Source organism: Ornithodoros turicata, chromosome 5 (assembly GCF_037126465.1).
Source record: "Ornithodoros turicata isolate Travis chromosome 5, ASM3712646v1, whole genome shotgun sequence".
Taxonomy (NCBI): Eukaryota; Metazoa; Arthropoda; class Arachnida; order Ixodida; family Argasidae; genus Ornithodoros; species Ornithodoros turicata.
The window spans coordinates 37625638-37648864 of NC_088205.1; the positions used below are offsets into that span (position 1 = coordinate 37625638).

The following is a 23227-nucleotide window of genomic DNA, read 5'->3' on the forward strand; positions in this document are numbered from 1 at the left end:
AGCAAGAGTCTCGGTCAACCTTGAACGACCCTTACATGTATAACGATGATATTTGATGTGATCTAGATTTGTAGAATATTGCATCTAGGCATATTACAGGATCATGGAAGGCTCAATAAAAATATGCCAGGAAGAATAGAAATTAGGATTACAAGCCCTGGGATACATAGGTGCTTCCACAAGAAATACAAGCCGTGTTAAGAGTAATTCATTACAAGTAACTCATTACTTCTTCTGTAACTTTTAACTTAACTCAATACTTTTGACTTCCAATAACTTCTTGAGGAACTTGTTCCTCTTTTAGGTAACTTTTAGGTAACAAAGTAGCTTAAGATAGGTTCCAAGTTCTTTTGTTCAATTCTGGTGCACAAGTAATGCGAGCCGCGTGCTCCCTCTCTAGTGAGACAACAATCATGTGCATGCTGGTTGAACATGCACAGCAAGTTTTGTCCCACTCCCTTGTTACAAATTATATTTTGGCTGTGTACTCTGACTCAGGTGTCGTTACTCATAGCGACGAGTAGTGTTTTTATAATGCCAGAGGTCATTGTGTAGCCACATTAACTGCTACACTTTTAACGGTCCTACAAAATATGTGCAGAGGAGGACAACTTATCTAACTTAAAATTCTGATGACTTCTTTGTTCTTCATTAAAATTAAACAATATTTTAAGACTTCAAAAGCATAAAATGCCAGCTTAAGGAAGCACATCCAGGTACAGCTTCTTTCATCATATCTAAGGCTGGTATAATTTTGATGCATGAAAACTATTCGGAATCGTCTTGCACCACCCAGTGTGAAATCAAGATCTGAATTATACAAAGATCGAAAACTAAAAAGTACATATTACGTAGCAAGTAACTTGAAACTAACTCAACTAACTAACTTCAAGTTCATTTTCATAACTAGTAACTTCGTTACTAATGTAGTTACATTTTGTACACAGTAACTTAACTTGTAACGGGTTCCTTTTGTCAAGTAACTTCCTCATCCCTGAATATTAAGTGCAGTACACAATTCTGGTGCACAAGAGAGCTTTCAATGTCGCAGGTCAGAAAAGCCTCCCTCGGCTGACAGTCTGCGACATCATTTCGTCCGCCCAATAGCGAGGCCTTTTTTCTGGTTTCTTTTTGTGGTTGTATTGGACATCGCATGTTCCGCATCTGAGGCACAGCATTTGACAGGTCACCTTGCTCTCACACTGTAGCAGACGATTCTCAGCGGCCAATAATAGGGTGCAAATGATCTGGCACTGTAACATGACACAAGTAGCCCTGAAAGTTTCCTGAAAGCCCTGTGAACTGATTCTCTCAGGAAATGTGCACTTCCCAAAGGAAATATTTTGCGTGACAGTTCCTGAAGGTAGTATGTTCATATCACACATTAAACGGATATATTTTTTTAGATGCCTTCTATTCTCCTTTAAGGGTATAATTAGAGCCTGAAGTTTTAGGGTTTAACCCGATTCTTCCCCGAACTTGCACCCCGAATTGAAGTTTGCCCCTTTAGGGTGAAACCCAATTTTTACCCGGCAAATTGCCCTCACTGTGATGTCTGTAGGAATGCACACTAACTTGTTTGGCAGCAAATGCAGTTACATCACCATTTCTACGGAACTAATTCAGTTAGTTTGAGTAACTGAGCCCGATTTGTCCCAGAATTTAGTGTACTCGAAGTTTTTCCACCCGAATTTGCATGAATTTAGAGCCCATGTTTATTTACCCGATTTTTACTCCCCGAATTTAGCAAAAAATATTTCCCGAAAACTTCAGGCTCTAGGTATAATAGATCGGGTGTTTCACATAAATCCCTGGCTAAATAATTTGTAAACAGGTGGCAGCATCAAATAATTTCCTTTTTGTAAACATCCTTGAGGCATCAGCCAAGAACTGAGCAGTGAGCATCTCATTTGCATACACTCATTAATTACATAAACATCCTAACTTTTAAATTTTACTTCGGATGCTTTCGGAATCTTTATTTTACATATGGTGACCTTCAGTGAAACATATTCCAGGAAAAAACCTGCTTCGACACTTTTTCGGGTAAAGAATTCGTTTCGGTTTACATATTTCTTGCGTGCAGTAGCGTAACAATATGCTCTTTTGCTGAACTATCCGACCCTAGATTATGTGTTCATCCACTTGGTTTGCACATCGGGGTGCAAGCGCTTGCAATTATCGTGAACAGATCATCATAAAGTGGCAGCACCGCACTCACCAGGCGACACAACGCGCACGTGCTGCTAGCTCAGTAGAGAAGATGAGACGGTGAAAGTTCATTCATGGCCGTTCCTTATCTTGCACCCCTGCGTGTGAACTGAGCGGATGAACACATCATCTAGTGTCGGATAGTTGAGCGAAAGAGCGCATTCTTATGCTATTCCGCAAAATAAACATGTAAACTGAAACCAATTAATTGCTCGAAAAAAATCACTAAGTGTCGAAGCGGCTTTTTTCCTGGAATGTGTTTCGCTGAAGGTCCCGATATGCAAAGTATAGGTTCCAAAAGTGTCCAAAATTAAATTTAAAGGTTAGGATGTTTATTTAATTAATATCCGTATGCAATTGAGCCACTCACTGCTCAGTTCTTGGCTGATGTCTCAAGGATCTTTATGAAAAAGTTCTTCGACAGCGCCACCTGTTTACGAATTATTCAACCGGGAGAAACACCTGGTTTAAGTTCGGGTCCCGCTTATCCTGAGTGATGACATTTAGTGACTGTGTACAGAATATAATTCAGCTTAGTAGTCAAAACAGTTCTTGAAGCAAAAAATGTATTGCTTCTTTCAGCAATTGCAAGAAGACCACATTATCTTATGTTACTTGTAGTCTGACATTTAGTACTTCTTGCTCTGCATGAAGCATAATATTTCCAGGTATGAACAGTTGGTCTGGATAGTTGTAAAATGGTAGAAATTGATGATTTATCAACTTGTGGTGCGTAGGCTTAACGATTGAAATTTTGAAATGGACTGAGATGCTGATGGAAAGTTTCAGTTTTGAGCTCAAGCGAAAATGGTGGACAGAAAGAGGATTGCACATTATCTATGTGGTCAAATTAATGTCAGATTTACGTGGTGGATTTGGTCATACTTGATATTGGTGTATGCCCAGGCTTTATGCTGCCAACTTGAATCCACTGCATCCCTCTCAACCCCTGTAGCTTAACACAGTAATATACACAGCACACTTGAAGCTGACAAGACAATTCAAGGAAAATACGTGTACAGTGTCCTCAGGTTTTCTGTGGGGTTTTGTATAACAGACAAGGGAGGGAGAGGATGGTATGTTGGATGTTCTTGGTACCACCCATATTGTTGGAGAGTAATTTGGGGAATTTGTGTTGGTAGGACAACTGTTGTCATAAGCAGTGCCACAGTTTTCGGTTCATGAATTAATATTGCCCACCTTTCTTCAGCATGTGCCTCTGCGCAGCGTGCAGAGTCGCAAATATCAATCAAAAATATTTTGTGCTGTGTTACACCATGGTACCTTACATATTATATATCTGCATGTTATAGTGTGCAGAATTTAGGAAACAAACATCCATAGGCACACACAATAGTGCATAATATTGCAGGTTGCATAGCCATCCTTTGGCTTTTAAAATGTTAGGCTACTATGGGGAAACCAAGTGCTGAAAGCCTTGCATGCCAGGCAGCCTTGCTGCCTAATGCATGTAAATTTATGAACCAGGTAATTTAAGTAACAATCTTTTGCAAGGTTTTGATGTTTGACACCATTCACATGAATGGCCCAACATAGCATCAAACTTCTTACTAGGGATGTGCCAACGGAATCCGTGAATCCTCGAATCCACGAATCCCAGGCAGGGATTTGATGTTCGGGAATCCGAATCCCAGTGCCCAAAATGGCGAATCGAATTTTTCGAATCCACCGACCATGCGTGTTCGTTTCTTTTTCAAATTGGCGCCTCCGGAGTCTGCTGAAAGCCCCATTGACCGACTGGTGTTTTCTTGTTTCTTTGTTTACATTGCTCTGGACTGAAGGAGTTCAGGCAGGAACTGTTACATTACAAGTTTAAAAGTAATGTGGTTTTGCTTTTGATTGTTGCTTTAGCTTTATGGACATAATTCAGACTTGAGAACTCATGTATTTCTTGTAGTCGATGAACAATATGTTGTGAACTCTTTTTAAAGAAAAGATTCGAAAGATTCGAGATTCGTAAGATTCGTGGATTCACAGAACCTTCCTTGGATTCAGATTCGGATTCGCAAAATTCTAGATTCATGCCACTTATGTACCTAGAGTCTGCCGTATAAGGTCAGGCAGAAATATTATTTGCCTCATTGAAAGCATGCTGCATCCAGTCCTATAAAGCCATGACTCAGCATTATAATCCATACAAGCTCTATATAATGCCATTGGGCTTAGTTCATTCCTATGCAGTCACGCATGAACCTTTAAGGCTAGAAGGGTTTCGGCAAAGGTTAAAAAGGCATGGCTCATACATTACTGTCATCATTAGAGAAATGTTGCATAAGGTGTCGTGAGATTTTTCGATAGGGTGCCTTTCTTGAAAAAACTTAGCTCTGAGGCTCCTTTTTACTTGTTTGTGCATTCTCTTCTAGGTCTCCAAGCCTCTTGTATATTTGTAATAGCACTTGAAAAGATGCCATTGATGTTGAAACATTCTTCAGGAAGGAGGCTCATTTACACCCCTCTCTTTGGCCCAAACAAAACAGGTAGTCCCCTCAGAAGCACCTGTGGCAGATGTTGTACCTGTGGAAGAGGTGCCATTGCCAGAAATGCAAGAGCCTTCTGAGATTCTTGCAGATGAGCATAGGAGGCAGGTAGGTGTTCAACAGCAGACATTTCTTTTTTTTCTGTTTAGGGTGCTAAGCATTAAACCTGTCATACTAACTCACATATATTGTCTGTGTCTATGTCCTGCAAATTTGCTGCAGAAAGGTTACTGTCACAGCTGCTCAGGAACCTTATTATCCTTTGCAGCTGAAATATATATGTGATCAAATTGCTGTAAAGACCAGGGTGTCGAACCGAAACATTTTTCGTTCCGGTTTTCGTTCCAGTTGCATCATAAACGATCCAGTACCGGTTCTGCTCCGGAGCAAAAAAATAACGGTTCATACCGGTTTTTAACCGGTTCCGCTTCTGCTGGGAATATTCATCCCCACAAAAAAAATCAATGTTACAAAATGTAAACCTGTTTATTCCGCATACATGGTATTTAATATTAATAGACAGCTGTGAAATTGGTAGCTCCTGGTTCCTGTAGGTTACTGTCTGTTCAAATGGGCTTTCTCCTTTCTTGAAGCGCATGCTACAAACGGACTTGTTTGTCGTGATGTCATACGTAAAGTTCTTTCTTGCTCGGTTGGAGCGATCACGTCCCATCCGAATGTCTGTTGCTACTGTCTAACCAGCAAGCACCACCGCACGAGTACGACGCAAATCGAGGAACACCTTCACTCACAAACGCGCTCGAAGGCTCCGTTGTATTTTCTTCGTGTCCTGTCCACAAAAGAGTTGCCATTTCGCACGGGCTTGCCCTCGCGTATAAGTAAATGTATTCAACTTAGCTGCTCTCAAACAAGGGACGCGTTGCGCGATATTACCGAAAGAAGCCGTTATACAGACCCCCTTGGGTCGCTGTTTAGTTGAGGAGAGTTTGGGGGGATCAAATTAAAACGAACACTACGGCACATTGCTAGAGAGTCACGTGTACCTCTAAGTCTGTGTGCGTGCACGAACAATAAACCATTACAAAGGGAGCCTAAGAGTCATAGTATACCGACATACATTCCACCGTAACCGTAACCCTCATATAGTATCCTTGACATGACTTCAGAGCACATGACGTCTGTTTCATTCGCCTATCCGTAGTCCAAACCGGCGAAGTGTTTTCTTGGACCGAAAACCGTTAAATATATTTTTCGGTTTCCCTCCTGAGCGAAAAAAACGTATACGGTTTCGATTCCGTTCCGGTTCACACCAAAATAGCGTGTTTTTTTTTCCCGGTTTTCGGTTCGCTCCGACACCCTGGTAAAGACATAGTGCTCATGAGAAACAAGGCTAAGATGTATTTTCCTTTCTTCTTGAAGGCGAGATTTCTTGAAGGAATGTTCTTGTTGCAAAGAGTCACATTGGCACAAGCTGAAGAATCAACACCTCCAAAAAACCTTGTTATAGTCTTTATTTATAACAAATTCTTGCGTGTGGTAAAATGAATTTGGTTGGTGATGCTGACGATGGTATCTCTGCGGCTAGTCTTGATCTAGCGCACAAAGCACATGCACGCCTCACAACAGACAGTGTTAATTCTACAGTGTGCATACGTGCTGTGTCAAGCATAACAGAACGAGAGCGACAGAACAGGTGAGTATGACCTGATGCAGCCCATTGAGTTCCTAAGCTCTCATTCCCACCAACTGCAGAGTCTGGGGAACCAGAAAATGCCAGTAAGCATGCTGCTCTAGCACATGTGCAGTAACAAAATAGACCTTAAAAAGAATTATGAGAGTGAACTTGAAACTCAACCTGGACTAAGCCATTGTGGGTGACCTGTGGCAGTGCTCCACAGCAGGATGTGAGTGGTACATTCCGGGAAAGAATGAGATAGGAGCATGTTGGTAGTAGTGCAGTGATGCCAAACACATACCAGGTAGTGATGCTGTGGCAGAGGCAAAAAAGATGTAATGTATTACACGGGACTTCCAAGAAATTGTCAAGGAATAACTGTGTTTATAAGGAACGGTCATGGGGTAGATTATAGCGACAAAAACCTCAGTGAGCAGAAGTTGATGAGCTAGGAATAGTTACTGCAACAACTTCAATTACAAGAGAAGCTGCTCAAGTGCCAGTGGTAGTGCTATTTCTATTGAACATACACATTCAGTGACTGGGTGGTGAGCAACTGCTGCTGAAGGAATTACTTCTGCTCCTTTTTTATGAGAAATCATACCGGCAAAACAAAATAGGAATAGTAGTCTTGATAGACTGAGTTTTGTTTATATTCAGCTGACAAGGCTCAAATAACAAGCACCGTTAACTGTAACATATGTCCTACAGTTGTGCAGACACCTACCAGCACGCGCAGAAAGCTACTCATGGGCCTTGCTCTACAGCAGCCTGCGAGATGGATTCAGCCTCAAAACTCTGTACCGAGAAATGAGGACATACGAGGGCCCTGTACTACTTGTTGTCCTGGATACCCAGGGCACCATGTTTGGGGCATGCGCTTCCTGTCCACTTAAGGTCAGCGACCACTTCTACGGCACGGGCGAGTCTTTCCTGTTCACGTTCCACCCCCGCTTCAGAGCGTATCACTGGACAGGGGACAATGCCTACTTCATCAAAGGCAATCCAGACTCTGTTGCCTTTGGAGCTGGCAAGTAAGTAATGCGCTTTCTCACAGTGGCAAAGGCATTTTGACGTGACTTTGCTTAAAATTTGTCTGTGCCAAAACTTTGTGCATTAAGTCTTCCATTCTGCGGTATCCTTCAGACGCCTTGTTCTTAGCGTCAGGGTCTACAACACATCTGTCATGATGCTGCCCATTGTGTAACAGTGACACCCATGCAGTACAAGACTGCGATGTAACCATTTCCCCTTTTGAGAAGTGCAGACACCTCCTGTCCAAACACTGTTGCTTCAAATGTGGGAAATATAACCACGTTGTGTGGGCCCCGGCCCAAAAATTTGGTAACGAATTTCATATAGCTTACCCTCCCTCAATGTCACAGCAGCATGATCACAGTGCACCAGATAGGTTCTGTCGCTACATGCATTGCTTCATGGAGGTTTTGTAGACTCAGTTGCATAGTTCACCGCTCAGCTAAAATATCTTGCATGGCACTCTTCATAGACCGCTTAACGAATTGGGCTTCTGAGCATGCCTAAATGCCACTTCCTAGCATCTTTAATGTCAACATGTTGCCATCCAGTAGAACATGTTTGAAGCTGTCTAATTGAGCTCATGCTTATAAGCTTTCTCTTTGGGCATGTGAGCGCTGCACCACTGCACATGTGCTCCTGCTAGCTACTCATATATATTGAAGTCAACAGCACTCCGTTCTGTCATGTCTTTTGACTCATGACTGAAAAATTTGGCAGTCACATGAAGTGAAGTGCATTGCATAAGAGAAATCGAGCATCCTACAATAATAATTGTGGAAATGCATTGGTTTGCAGTGGTGCTTGTTTTAGAAAAGTTGCCACAACTTTATCTGATGTACGATATAGCATAATATTGTAGCAAAGAGAGGAAGTTTCAGATTCTACTTCTTGTGTGAAGGTGGTTTGTCCTGTAGAACAATATACGATGCATGCATGTCAGCAGTCAACAATGATGTGCAAAGTAACCACAAAATTGCAACTATCTGGGATCATGGGTATTTGTGGTAGTACAAGTAGTACAACACTCCAAAGTACCATATTGCAAATGTACTTAAAGTAAAGTACCCAATGGCCATTTTGTGAGGGGGGGGGGGGATATGTTTAATACAAAGAATACAAAATGTTTCGGTGGTCTACCGAAAATGGGTATATCCAACAGCGCGCTTCCCATATGTTCCCATTCATGATGTTGTTCATTTTTCTGACAAACGTTCATAACGACTCAAAATAGCACATCAAAGAAAAACTTGCCTCAGAGTTGGGTGAAGTTACGTTTCAGAGATGCAAAGTACCCCTGCACTGACTTCTCAGTAAAGGGCGCAGCAACAGCTACGGCTGTTCTTTTTTCTCGACTCAAAAGTGCTCTGTTATGTGAAATAAAGACAAAATAGGGCTTTGAGAACATTTATTGAACAAACGACATCAACTTTGAAGATAACAAAATTACAGCCTGTACTGAAACATGATATGCATGGGTTTGTGGGAGGAAGAAGGTACAATTTGTGACTGGTGAAGACTGATACCGGAGAGGGCTGCTGGTGCAACAAAGAAAGTTCAAGACTTGCTGCCAACGTCATTGAAGCCTGGCTGTTTGAAAATCGTCCCATTGCATCAGCAATTACCTACGTGTCAGATGGGGCAGTTGCCCATTTCAAGAATCAGTGCTGGCTATATGAAATTTTAAATATAAATTATGTGACATCAAAGTGGGTGTTCACTGCAACTGAGCATGACAAGAGAGCATGCGACGGGGTCGGGGGAACGCATTGTGAAGTAGTATGATGATTGTATGATTGTACTGACAGCTGAAAGGAACAATGTAACAGATGATCAAAAACAGGGAACGTGAACATGGAAAAGATTGAAAAGTAAGTTACCATGCTTCATGCAGCAGTGATAACGTGTGTGGATATTTTTTTTTTCTCCTGACTTTGAAAGATATAATTGGCACCTAGTTGTTATGGATTCTCTACATTTCAAGCCTGCGAGCGCTGCATTTTCTTCTAAGATGGGCCTACCTGACACGATAATTTATCTGCTGATATGCATTTTTTTTTTCTCCTGAAGTACAGTACAACTACACACATTGAGATGTACTTAAAGGAGCCTGGAAGGACTAGAAAACAAATATGTCAGGAGATCTATAAATTAGGATTACGAGCGCTGGGACACACATTCGCACAAAAACTATGAGTGCAGTGGGTAATCCAGGAGCGCAAGAGAACTGTCAACCTCACGGGTCAGATAACCTGCTCCCCTCGGCTGCCAGTGTGCAACGTGGTGTGTCACCAATACCGAGGCGCGCGTCTTCTTTTTTCTTTCTTTCTTTTTGCAGTTGCATTTCACGCCGCCCGTACTACGTCTCGATGGATCACTCTTGCTACCAGATGATTCTCAGTAGGCAATGAAAAGTGCTCCGCCACCTCACGTCACCAGACGTGAGGAGCTGCTGGGCGACGTCTCCGCTGCTGCGCACTCTCTTGTAAAGTAATTTTCTCGGGCAGTTCAAAGTTCCCAAAGGAAATATTTCGCGTGATGGTTCCTGAAGGTAGTATGTTCATATGATGCAGTACAAAAAATAAAAGAAAAAATTTTTCAACTACTTTCTATGCTCACCAGTGGGATAAAGATGGTAATAGTTCATATTGTAACTGCAGGACAGGGACGGGATGAGCGGGATCAGGACGGACATTGCAAGTGTGTGTGTCTGTCTGTCCTAATCCTGCTCGTCCTGTCTCTGTACTGCAGTTACAATATGCACTTTCTATGCTCCTTTAAGGCAAAGTAATGTCCTTAGTAATGTCCATCCAGAAATGTCCTAAGTGTAGCACTTCAGTACTTTGCACTACTGCCCATCACTGGCTGTCAACATGGATACTTGTGCCCAAACAGGCTCTCAAACTGTCTGTGATGAGCTATCAATGCAGTCTTCTCTGCAAGACCATGGCTTTGTTAGAGATTTACTTCTCATGGGTTTCAGCATCATATGGTTCAAAAATGGACATGTAGGTTGAATATTTAATGGTGGTACATTCAGTCACGAGCAGGTCAATAATGTTCCTGATCTCCATTTACAATGTGGTGGCACACTTGCCATCTTTTCCTAGAAGGTTATTGTATGTTAGAAAATTCTCCATGAAGACACTACTTGAAGTCCTTTTTTTAACTTAAAAGGCTACGCACACCTATAGTAGAACTCTGATGCTTCAACTTCTCATTGCCCATCGCACAAATGCCCAATATCAATCAGTTCTTTGCACACTGCACTATAAAAAAAAAAAAATCTGCTTCACCTAAATGGTAGATAACATAATATCACAATATCTGTCGAAAGCATTTACTGAACAAAGCAAGCTGGTTGCAGGACTGTCACTACAGTCAGCAGCATGTGCAATTCATTCTTTGCCGACAAGTGCGTGACCATTGATACTAGATCTCGTAGTCATTTATTTCTTTTAACACCCCAATTTCCCAGTGCCGTTACATGGTGGTACAGTTGACCCCCGTTTATCCGGACGGTGCTGTTCCCGGCGAAATCGTCCGGATACCGGGGCATCAGGATAAATGAAACGACCGAATAGAGACGTCCTACAGAGCAAGGTTTAATTAAAACACAGAAATCTTGTCAATGACAGCTGTTACATAGTAGTGTAGGCACTCGATTCCTGCAAACTTTTGCTAATTGCATAGAGTTGAGCCACACTGTTGCGCTGCTCGAAGAATGACGGTGCGGACGCAAAGTGTCAATGTCGGAGCCTTGATTCTCACTGGCGTCATCGGCACCGTCTTGCTGCACATGATCGGAGGCAACAGCAGCAATCACACCGTCATCAGTCATAGCTGCACATGCGTCATCATCCTTATCAACGTCAACGTAGTCAGAAATCGCAGCATCATCTACGGCAGTCGCAGTGAGCCTCTGCATCAGGAATCGCAGCTCAACGGGCCGTAAGCAGCAGGCCCTCCGGGTTGGAGTTTTCCCCTCTAGAACCGGACAGTTCCTCGAGATATTTCCAAATGACTCGACTGGTCAACGTGCCCCAACGCACACAAATAGAAAAGGGGGTCATCGTGCACGGTTGTCTCCCCTACGGAGGAATGTAGGTCCCTGACGTGTGACGGGAATAACCCCGAAACAGCGAAAAGGGTGACGAAGTGAGGTCAGCGTCTCCTCTTACTCACGGTAGTCCGGATAACTGAAGCTGGATTACAAGAATTTTCGACTTTCGTTCCCTGGAATTCTTGTCCGAGTCCGGAAGCTGAAGTCCGGATAAACGAGAACGAAATACATGGAGGAAAATCCGTTCCCGTGCCTTTTGTCCGGATACCGCGGGATCCGGATAAATGAAGTCCGGATAAACGGGGGTCGACTGTACTATAGAAAGGAGAGAAATCGTAATTATTATGACTATAAACTACACAAACTAGTAATGTAAGTAGACCTTTATGGCTGGGACCAATACAAAGCAAAATGTATGATATAATTGAAGTCAATGTACACATGAGAAATTACAAATAAAAGCATTTGTATTGTGAGTTTCAATATGAGAGACAACAGCAGATTTGAATGAAGAAGAATCAAGAGTGAATGGATGGGAAGAAAGACGAGAAAATAGATAATATATTGCATATCATATTGGTTTTACAATTCATGTAGTCATGATTTGTGAGCCACTGTTATTCGTCACCATAAAGAATACCGTACTTACTCGTGTAACCTGGTATGGCACGACAAGTGCTGCGAAAACAAAAGGTCACGAAATTTGCGCATCTGCATTTTTGCACATGGATATATCTGGCCCAGCGCCTCTGAGCGAGTGTGGCGATTGGTTTCTGCATAGCACATGATTTCTGTGCCGTGCTTTTGTTCGGTTTGCACCCTGCATTCAGAAAATGGTGCACTGACGCGAAGGACGATACTGTCACTCAAATTAGAAAACAGGCAATGAACTTAGAACACAATGTGACAAAGTTGGCGAACATGGCGTGTTTCAATTGTCACTGCGCCCAGCGCATCCAGCAGCATTGCAGCGTCTCACCGTATTTCACGGGTAGGACTAGCGGTAGTGGGCCCAGTATTTTGCTTCCCGAATAATACGGTACTACGGTACATACAGTAATACAGTACCACAATGTTGTCACTGCCCAAGAGTAGGAGGCGGCTCTGTGGAGGAGGGTTCCCAGGATGTCAAGTGTCATCCACGTGCCCTAGGCTAAATTCTAATCAGGCCTTTGTTCTTTTGCAATGTGCAAGAGTTTACAATACTAAGGAAATTTTAATGCAAGATAACTTGTATTGTGATGTTCCAGTGGACAATTTGGGCTGTGGTTGGACGGAGACTTGTTCCATGGACGCAGCCGTCGTTGCCAGACATTCTGCAACCAAGTGCTGTCTCAGAAAGAAGACTTTGTGGTGAAGGCCATTGAGGCCTGGGGCTTTGTTTGAAGCCCCTTTGCTGTGATAGTGTGCAGACAATCGTGTTTTCTGTATATAGTGTACAGAATCTTTCTGCACTTGTTGGTCAAAATCCCTGTCCTCGACATAGCGGATAGAGTGGAAGTTGGCGTCACATCAGAAAGGAGATTTAGAAGTAGTACAATACTGTGAGCATGTCTCTAGCTTTTGCACATGTCCTCAGAGTGTGCAGGTGAATGTTTCAGAAATGTACTGCCTCAGTGTTTGTGCATTAAACATGGTGCATAAGACTTTGTTTGCACCAAATAAAAGTCTTGCGTGACTATATTTCCAGTCTCCAGGAAACGTATGCTCTGTGCATGATCAACTGGACAAAATTCAAGGGCATGCAGAGAAGGATGCTGTGATATCCTCAGGATGCACAAAAGCTTTTGCTGCCAAAAGAGCTTGCTTGGAGCTTCCAAAGACCTCTGCGATAAATGGCATGTAGAAGAGTGGAAGCGCAAAAAACGACACTCACGACAGAGCAGGGGAGACAAACTAGTGCTTAGAGACAAACTAGCGTTCTGTCGTCCGTGTCGCTTTTGCGCTTCCGCTTTTCTACATGTACTAGGAGTGGCGTAGCCACGGGGGTCCTGGGGGGGGGGGGGGGGGGGCTCGAGCCCTCCTACCTGCCACGGGCCGACCCACGCAAATGCTGCAAATCCGAAAAGAATTATATGGGGGGGGGGGGGGCCAGTGTGACGATCGCGAAAGGCGAACGTTCGGATATCGACTGTTGGCTATCGATGGTACTATTGATACTGTTGAAAAACGATCGATAGTTTTACGATAGTTGACTATCGATAGCACTGTTCTTTTGTTTTTCTTTACTATCGACAGCCATAGGTTTGGTTTTCACTATGGATGCTTTCGTTCCCGTCTTCGTTTTCGCGCTGCCATAGTGACAACGAGAACAGAATCAGGTGCGACACAAGCCCTTTCCGTTTAGCTGTAATATATGAATGATGCACTGCAAGCAGCGAACGAAGATGCTCATCATAAAATCGTACACACTCATGAGACTGCAATGCCAGTCAATCCAGTGCAGAGTATCATGTGACCTTGCGGTTGGTTTGAGGGTTTGAGCGGCATGAGAACCATCAACGTCAGCGTCGGAGGGAAAGCTGCTCTGAGTTGTATTGTAAAACTTGTAGGAGTGAGGCATTTTCTTTTTCTACTTTTATCTGCTCTCTGATAGTTCTCCGATAGCTAACTATCGATAGGACGTATTATGCCCCAAAATTTTATGTCGATATTGCCATTTGGTCCGTCCCTCTGCGGATAAATCGTGAAAATTAGAAAACCGCCGCTACCTAGTCGGCTATACCTGTGTTTCAGCTCCTTTCCGTCAGACGGCGAAACGGTCGAACGCGGCATTGCAGACGACTTTGAAATCAGTGGAACTGAATGCAGAATCGTACTCTGCAACGCCGCGTTCGACCGTTTCGCCATCTGGCGAAAGAAGCTGAAACACAGCTGTATAGCTGTTGCACATATAGCTGTTTAGGCAGCGGCGATTTTTTAATTTTCACGATTTACCCGCAGAGAAACAGACCAAGCGGCATTATCGACATAAAATTTTGGGGCATAAATACGTCTTCTAACATCTACTTTGGCTTTCCGGCACTGTTATAATTTGTTTTATCTTCGTTACAAACCCCGAAGTTTATCTTGGCGAACCCTGTACTATTAATTGTCGACTATCGATAGTGCGATCGATAGTTCGATTCTCATACTACGATCTATAGTATCGATAGTACCATCGATAGTTTTGCATCACTAACGCCTAAACATCAACGTTACATAAATAGCATCCACATATTTGTGCGCAGAATTTTCTGTCCCTCAGAACAATTGAAGGTGTCACAATGAAGTAAAGTGTCAACTATATATGAGTTAACTAACGGCGCTAACGGTCTCTTTTAAAAAAGGTCTCGCACACGGAGGAGAAGTAAGGAGACCGAACTCCGCTGAAAAACGACGTCCCAATTTATCGAGTCAATTGTTGGCCGCGGCGCTGGCGTTCCCTCCGGTACAGAGCCGTATATTAAAAGGGAGTCTGGCCATTAATGGGTCATGCCTATACCTGAAGCTCCACCCACTTTTTCAGCTTTCCGACCAATGAAGTCTTGAAATATGGGGCGCTATCAATCAACCTATCCTCACTATTTGTCCCCATATCCACCATGGGCAGCGCCATTTTGGGTGGCAAGTGGATTGGATGGGATTGAAATGGATACCTCTCGCAATCTGCAAAAGTAGTGGAATGTTGGTGCAAATTTGATGAGCGCCACCTAGGGAGCGTAAGGCACGTTGGGAATTGTCGTCTGCTTCCGTCGTTGTACCGCTGCCGGCAGAACCACCTGCTGGGACACATTCTGCTGTCGGTATGATTTTTAAACAAATCTACATGAATAGTTGGAATATAAGAGGCAAGAATGTTTATATCCATGAAATCCAGCTATTAAATATAAGATTGTACAGCACACTGCCGTTTTTGTTATGATTTCATTATGATCGCCGTGTTCACTAGGCCTAACACCGGCGACAAAACGTATTATTTTCAGTTAGATAACGGCGGATGAGCGTAAGTTGAAACTGATTTCCGAGAAACGTATATGAGGATGTACATTTGCGGCGTGAAATCAGAGTAGTCTGTGAAAATTTTTTGTCACGAAATCCCCGCTTCACTGCGTTTGTTTTCGTCGCCATTTTGGGTGGCAGTAAGGTGTCATGGCGACCCCCTTGATAAAAAGGAAACCAATCAGAGGACCGAAACTGTGATTGACAGGTCGAGCCTCTTTTTGTGACTCCTCCCAATGGCCAGACTCCCTTTTAATATACGGCTCTGCTCCGGTACAGAGCCGTATATTAAAAGGGAGTCTGGCCATTAATGGGTCATGCCTATACCTGAAGCTCCGCCCACTTTTTCAGCTTTCCGACCAATGAAGTCTTGAAATATGGGGCGCTATCAATCAGCCTATCCTCACTATTTGCCCCCTTATCCAACATGGGCAGCGCCATTTTGGGTGGCAAGTGGATTGGATGGAATTGAAATGGATTGCTCTCGCGATCTGCAAAATTGGTGGATTTTTGGTGCCAATTTTGATGAGCGCCACCTAGGGAGCGTAAGGCACGTCGGGAATTGTCGTCTGCTTCCGTCGTTGTACCGTTGCCGGCAGAACCACCTGCTGGGACCACGACCTACTAGATTATAACAACGACCACGTCAGGCGCACCCCTCCCATGCGCCGCATTTTTGGAAGGCAGCGGTGGCGCTTCTGATCGTCCTTGTTATTGCTTCCTCAACATCTACAATACTTTGTACTTCAGCTTACCTTAGTATTTCTGTACAAGCTGTGGACTTCCACAGATGTTTAATTCTGAGGTTGATTATTATCATCATTCTACGCGTTTTCATAGGAGCTATCGCTGTCGTCTGCTACGGTTGTCGTACATACGCTTCTGCGAGTTCAAAATTCAAATTTCCATCGTCCAATCGTGCGCCAGTCTGCCAGGGTGCGTCAGTAGCGCCCCTGGCGGATCGTGCGGACAGGCACCTCATAGGGTTTGCTGATTGTGACGTGGTCGTTATAATCTAGTAGGTCGTGGTCATGGCGACCCCCTTGATAAAGAGCAAACCAATCAGTGGAGCGAAACTGTGATTGACAAGTCGAGCCTTTTTGTGACACCTCCCAATGGCCAGACTCCCTTTTAATATACGGCTCTGCTCCGGTACTAGCTCCGCGAAATCGCCTCCACGGCAATGCGCCGTTTGTGCTCGAATACTCTACTAAAAAGCGTTCAAAACGAATGTTTGTTTGATAAGCATAAACAACGGTGTCTCCAGTAACGAGTTAATATTTTCTGGTCAGCTACAATTATTTTTTCTTTTCTTTCTTTTCGGTTTCTGCTACCTCGTTTTTGTCTCATAGATGGAAGCTACCTGTCCGATAAAAATGGAATCGGAAATAAGAAGAAAAAACAAACGAAACTTTAATACGTAAGACAAACGTCTGACATTGTTAAAGGTGTAGTGTGTAGTGTCGAATGCCTCCGACGGAATCCTCTGTCGCTTCTCCCCGGCCGTCTCGGGTATCTGCCCTTCTCTCTGTGGTGCGCGCGTACTTTGACCGCTGGCTGCGCTAGCACGCTAACATACCCCAAAGGAAGCAAACGTTGTTCCGAAAAGCCACATTTGAGTGGTATGGAGGAAAGAAAGTCAGGAGGGAAGAAAGAAAGTTAGAAGCTGTGTAATCGAAAGTCGCCGGATGCGATCTTTCCGGAATCGCGCGGTATGTGGATCGTTGCATAAGCTGGGACTGAGAAATTTTTATCTCCGTACGTGTCAAGCAGTTAAGGGACCTTTGTGTGTGTGAGTGCAAGGAGGGGCGGGACGCTCTGATGATGGGACACGGTGCGGTTCCGAAGGTTCTGGCACTTAGTTTCTTATATCTTGTCATGCATGCCAATCGCTCGCTTTTGGGAACTGCAAAATAAAGTCGGGATCTAGTCTCTAATTTATGTTGACGAACACTGAAATCTTGAACAACACATTACTTCTACATCATACACTATCGCTTTGGTGTTCAGTTTCAAGTTACTTCTGTACAAGCATGCTGCTCAAAGCGTTGCACCGGATATTTTACCACCACAAAAAAAAAAAAAAAAAAGAACAATACTGCAACACCACCAATATACAGGGTGTCCCAGAAAACGTGTCATTGAATTATAATAAAAAAACTACACCACCTAGAGTCATGCGGTCAACGGTATTTGTTCTTACTCGGTTTTTGCCACCGCCTCATGTGAATGTCGTGTAACGTAAGTTTAATTATGTAAATTTTTGCGAGCTTAAGTCGGAAATTTGCATAGTAAAGGTCACTTTTTTACCCCACCAATGTGAAGAGCGTGCCTAATTTAGTCAAATTAATGATAATTGACAGGGATATTCAGGAGGTATCCCATCGGAAAAAATAGCCGAACATCATGCTCTACGGATGTCGCACAGAATAGCGCACGATGAATTTTTCAGCGCAATCTTTGTTAGTCCGACGAAAGGAGGTTGGAAACCCAGCCCTCCCGACATCGCAGAAAGAGATAAAACAGGCACGGCTTATCACGTCCGACTTTCGCTGGGATAATGCTTGCCCTCTCCCAATTTTAGGAACTGTTACTTTTTCTACTATCACTCTGTGGGCTGGCTTCGGAACCTCCTTTCGTCGCACTGAGAGCGATTGCGCTCAGAAAGACATCGCGCGTTATGGTCCGGTGCTGCGAAAAGCATGATATTCGGCTATTTTTCCCGATGGGATAGCTCGTGAATATCACTGTGAATTATCGTGAATTTGAGTGAATTCGGCACGCTCTTCATATTGGTGGGGTAAAAAAGTGACCTTTACTTGGCAAATTTCCGAGTTCAGTTCGCAAATATTTACATAATTAAACTTGGAGTACATGACATTCACATTAGGAGGTGGCAAAAACCTAATAAGAACAAATGCTGTTGACCGCATGATTGTAGGTGGCGTAGTTTTTTTATTATAATTCAATGACACGTTTTCTGGGACACCCTGTATACCTGCCAGAAAAGCTAAAAAGCCCTTATTCCAGTAGATATGGGATCCCCCCCCCCCCCCCCTGTACACCAAGATGAAAATCGTCTTCGAGAAACAGGAAGTGCATGCACTGAATCCTGTACCGCGCGTGTGCAAAACAGAAGTGCGTTCTGGTACCTTGGTATTAAATTCGTGTATGGTGGCATGCGAAGTATGTAACTCTCTATCCCAGCGGATGCATCACAATTAAGACAAAAGGCTCCTGTTTCCCAAAGCGTTGTGCAAGAGCAGCATTCAGGGACACCCCCTCTGAAACCCGGCTTGACCTGATAGCAGAGGACTACGCAAGGAAGCTAAGTTTACAGGGTGGTGCGTGAGTACGTGAGGAGGAACAGATCTGGGCAGGGAGAGGAGGACATATCTGAGGCGAACAATTCCCTTTTGGCACCCCGACCTGATAACAACACCGATAACACGCCCGGGAGCATTCGCGTAAGATAAAGAATAAGACGGGATGTATAACTGTGGGAACGAGCATGAGACTTTCCAAATATCGGGAGAGTGCCGGATTAAATTGGCAGATTGGCGCCTGTGATAGCCTTCTGGACGACAAATTCACTAAATGCGAGTTCTAAGAGTGCAGCAAGGACAGCAGCTACGGTCCGCAGACGATACACAGACTACGTAATTTGATGATGATACCGTCAGTATCAAATTGGTATCAAGAGTTATTACGAGCTAAAATAGAGGAAACTGACAAATTGGTGAGAGTGAGTGCCACTTGAGCAACGATTTGGCAAAATGTCTGAAGTATATAGATTGGGCTGGTTGGTGTAAATCCACAAGCGACCAAAGAACAAACACGAAACAACAACAGAGCGACTTGTGTCTGATCTTGTCTCCTGTTTGTTCTTTGGTCGCTTGAAAATGAATGATTTGACCAAACGCTACTTCGCAGGCTCTGGCAAGGGAACCAGGTATGGGCCGCGGACTCATAGCTATTAAGCATGGATATACAGATTACGTAATTAAGTGATGACATCTTCGATATCACGTTTATATCCAGAGTTATTACTAAATGAAATGGAAGATACGGACAGTTTGGCGTCTGCGAGTGCTATGGCGATGCGAGTGGCAATGATTTGATCAAACGCGACTTCTTTGGACCAGATATTTTGGAGCAGAACTAAATACCAGATTTGGAGATAACGCTAAACAAGTGCTACGCGCCCTCGAGTACATTATTTATTTCTCGTTTAAGATGAAGTAATGCTTAGATCAGGGCAATCAGGGCTCTCACACACGCGGGCCGCATGTGCATGGCTTGCAGTCAGCTATTCTGTGTCCCGAGGGCTCTTGACCACTAAATAGAGGCTGCCCCCCCCCCCACACACACACACGCGCGCGCGCGCACCAATAATGAAGAATTCGGAATCAAACCAGGTTTTCAGGCATTGTTTTTACCCTTGCTCGATGTAGTGCTGCTCCTGTCGACGTTAGGAAGGACATTCACATTCGAGCAGTTCTTGTGACTCATGAACCTCAACTAGTAGTTATAGCGATGAGCGATCTGGTCTGAACGTGCATTTTGATAAACTACACTGTAAGTAATATGATAATTGAGAAGTAATAGTGGAGACAAGTGCAGACAGTGACATCATCTTAATTATTACACTAAGTTTATGGGCTTACAGCATAGCAGCAGCCTCTCCGGATATCATGCGCGAAAAACTGTATACTGAGCACACAGAAGCGCATTGAAAAAAAAAAAAAAAAAAAAATAGATGGAGTAGTTATGTTCGAGGGTCATTGTGTGAATATTTTTAATTATTTCTCTTTCCCTGATTTTCTTTTTTCTTTTTCACGTTGAAAATGCAAGCAAAATCAGCAATACAGTGTGTAAACCGACAATTTCAGTGCTCCTGAACGTTGGGAAAATCGTTCGTGAAGAACTATGTACGAAGAACTTGCAACGCCTTTCAAATTTTCAATGTCTCATTTGGAAAAGAAGCTCATTTGTCCCTGCTGGTGTGTCAAGTGAAGTTTTTCATTGACGAATTGTATATGCGAATGCCTAATAACTATACCGCTCAGCTGTTTACGCTAAGGTACTTTGCTATAATTGCGGTCCTTTCCACTCCCCTGTAATCCATGAGATTTCTCGATACACCTCGGCCACCAATGCATATACGCATAGATATGTATCCATATAGATATACCACCATATGATTCTCTCCACTCGAAATCACGCAGACATCTTATCACGCCAGGTACCGCATCTTGGCTTCTATGCGCATTGATGATAGTGCCAGCCGCAGCAACAATGACAAAGAAGAAATCGTCGTTCCTCTTCGCTGCTGATACGAGTTGCGCAACGGACCAAAGGCTGATACCTTCCGTTTCAATTCAGCGTGAGAGCCGCGACGATATGTCAAGGAAAAAAACTTGCCAAGATACAGGGCACAAAAGTGAACTTGCACAGCAAATCGCCGGCAGTCCGAACATTTACACGGCAACAGACACCTACGAGCACTGGTGCTAAAGTCTGAGGAAAAGACATCATAGATGAAAATACATATCCGTTACAACAACAAATAAATCATGACTATGGCCTGGGGTGATTCACCGCTTGAGAGCATATCCTTTACGAAGCCGTTTGAATTTCACTGTTCATGGTAATCAACCAATTTTTCTCGAAGTGCAGCACGCATAAACAAGTCCATGATTCGCTTACACCTCGACCTGCAAGAAATGACCCACAGTGCCCTTCTGAAACATTGCATCACTTGCCAACTTCTTTGAGAAAAGTAAAAAGTAACCTTTCTGCAACCCCGATGATGGCAGGGGCAACCAAGGAATACACCACAAAGAGTCACTGGTGTATTCTGCACAGCGAAGCCATTATCAACGACTTATACTAGGCCCTTGTACTGGGATTTTAACAGTGGTGACCCCAAAATTTGGAAAAGGCGCCGGCACAGCCCTCTAAAACGGGCAAAACCCTTTGTATCATGGTGCCAAAGGCATATTCGAGACGGCTTATGCTATTGCCCTTCCCACTGGGATTGTAACGGAGACGACCGCAAAATCCGTAAAAGACCGCAGCAGAGCCCTTTAGAACGGGCAAAACATCTTTAATCATGGTTCCAAACAGATATTATCAACGGCTTATGATGCTCTTCTACGGGGATCGCAACAGAAGCGACCACCAAATGCGGAAAAGGCAGCAACAGAGTCCTTTAGAACGTACGAAACCCCTTGTATCATGGTACCAAAGGCATATTAATGACGGCTTATGCTATGCCTTTCTACCGGGATTGCGCAAGAGGAGACCGCATAATTTGGATACGGCGGCAGCAAGGCCTTTTAAAACAGGCGAGACTCCCTGTATCATGGAGCTAAAGAAAGAAAGTGATCAGTGGCTTGTGCAATCCTATTCTGCTGGAGTTATAACACAGGCGATCGCCAAATTCGGAAAACGTGGCAGCAGAGCCCTCTTAAACGAGCAAAACCCCTTGTGTCATGCTGTTAAAGACATATTATCAACAACTTATACTATGTCATTCTACCGATATCATAACACAGGCGACCGCAAATATCGGGAAAAGGATGCAGCATAGCCCTTCAGAACGGGCGAGACCCCTTGTATCATGCTGCCGATGACATGTCATCAATGGCTTGTGCAATGCCGTTCTACTGGGATTGTAACAGAGACTACCGCAAAATACCGAAAATGCGGCAGCAGAGCCCTTTAAAACGGTCGATACCCCTTGTATCATAGTTCCAAAGTCATATAAGTGCACGCAACGGCTTATGCTATTGCCATTCTACTGGAATTATAACGGATGCGGCCGGAAACTCCATAAAAGGCTACAGCAGAGCCCTTTAAAACGGACAAAAGCCACTTTAATCATGGTGGCAGACATTTTACGCACCTATAAAGACACGACGGCTTATGTTATGCCCCTCTCCTGTGATTGCATCGGAAACCACCGCAAAATTTGGAAAAGGCGGCAGCAGGGCCCTTTACAATGACTCAAATGATATGTATCGTGGTGCCAAAAAGGTACTATGAACGGCTTGTACTGGGATTGTAACAGAGGCTACCGCAACGTTCGGCACCAGATAGAGCCCTTTAAAACGTGCGAGGCCCCTTTAATCCTGGTGCCAGGCCGTACATGGAGAAGTCGCGTTTGAAGAAACTGCTTCCGAAACGACACTCCCTAAGCAAAAAGCGTCCTAAGCTGATTTTGTAGTATGTATATGAGAAAGTAAGATCACGGGGTTTGAACCCCGTATATTGTTCCCCTGTTGCACCCTGAGAGGGCGCGTTTTAAAAATCGCTTCCAAAATGGCACTTGAAATGGCCAAATGGCCTATTTCATCAACTTCGGGGCTTAATATATTTTGATATAACAATAATATTAAAGATGTCCTAAACTAATTTTGTAATATGTATATGTGAAAGTAAGATCACGGTGTTTAAACCCCGTAGGTTATTCCACTGTTGCACCCTGAAAGGTCGCGTTTGACAAAATCGCTTCCAAAACGGCACTCGAAATGGCCAAGTGGCGAATTTCGTCAACTTCGGGGCTTAATATCATTTGATATAAAAATAATATTAAAGATGTCCTAAGCTAATTTCGTAATATGTATATGTGAAAGTAAGATCACGGGGTTTGAACCCCGTATCTTGTTCCCCTGTTGCACCCTGAGAGGTCGGGTTTGACAAAATCGCTTCCAAAACGGCACTCGAAATGGCCAAGTGGCGAATTTCGTCAACTTCGGGGCTTCATATCATTTGATATAAAAATAATATTAGAGATGT

At 43.7% G+C, this 23227-nt stretch overlaps 1 protein-coding gene and 1 long non-coding RNA gene across 3 annotated transcripts in view; one reads left to right on the plus strand and one right to left on the minus strand.

Annotated features, from left to right (window-relative positions):
- The window catches only part of LOC135394372 (oxidation resistance protein 1-like), a 58517-nt gene extending 45404 nt beyond the window's left edge, over window positions 1–13113 (plus strand). For both annotated transcript variants that reach the window (XM_064625091.1, XM_064625092.1), the window contains 3 exons: window positions 4710–4817; window positions 7057–7379; window positions 12694–13113. In XM_064625091.1, coding sequence (XP_064481161.1) covers window positions 4710–4817; window positions 7057–7379; window positions 12694–12829 — 567 coding nt within the window. In that variant the 3' untranslated portion in view covers window positions 12830–13113. The remainder of the gene's footprint in view (window positions 1–4709; window positions 4818–7056; window positions 7380–12693) is intronic.
- Window positions 6173–14255, minus strand: LOC135394373 (uncharacterized). The gene is made up of 3 exons (XR_010422862.1): window positions 14169–14255; window positions 6526–6658; window positions 6173–6425 (listed from the first exon to the last, which is right to left on the minus strand). It is a non-coding gene; the product is annotated as an uncharacterized LOC135394373 (long non-coding RNA).
- Window positions 14256–23227: the final 8972 nt, after the last annotated feature.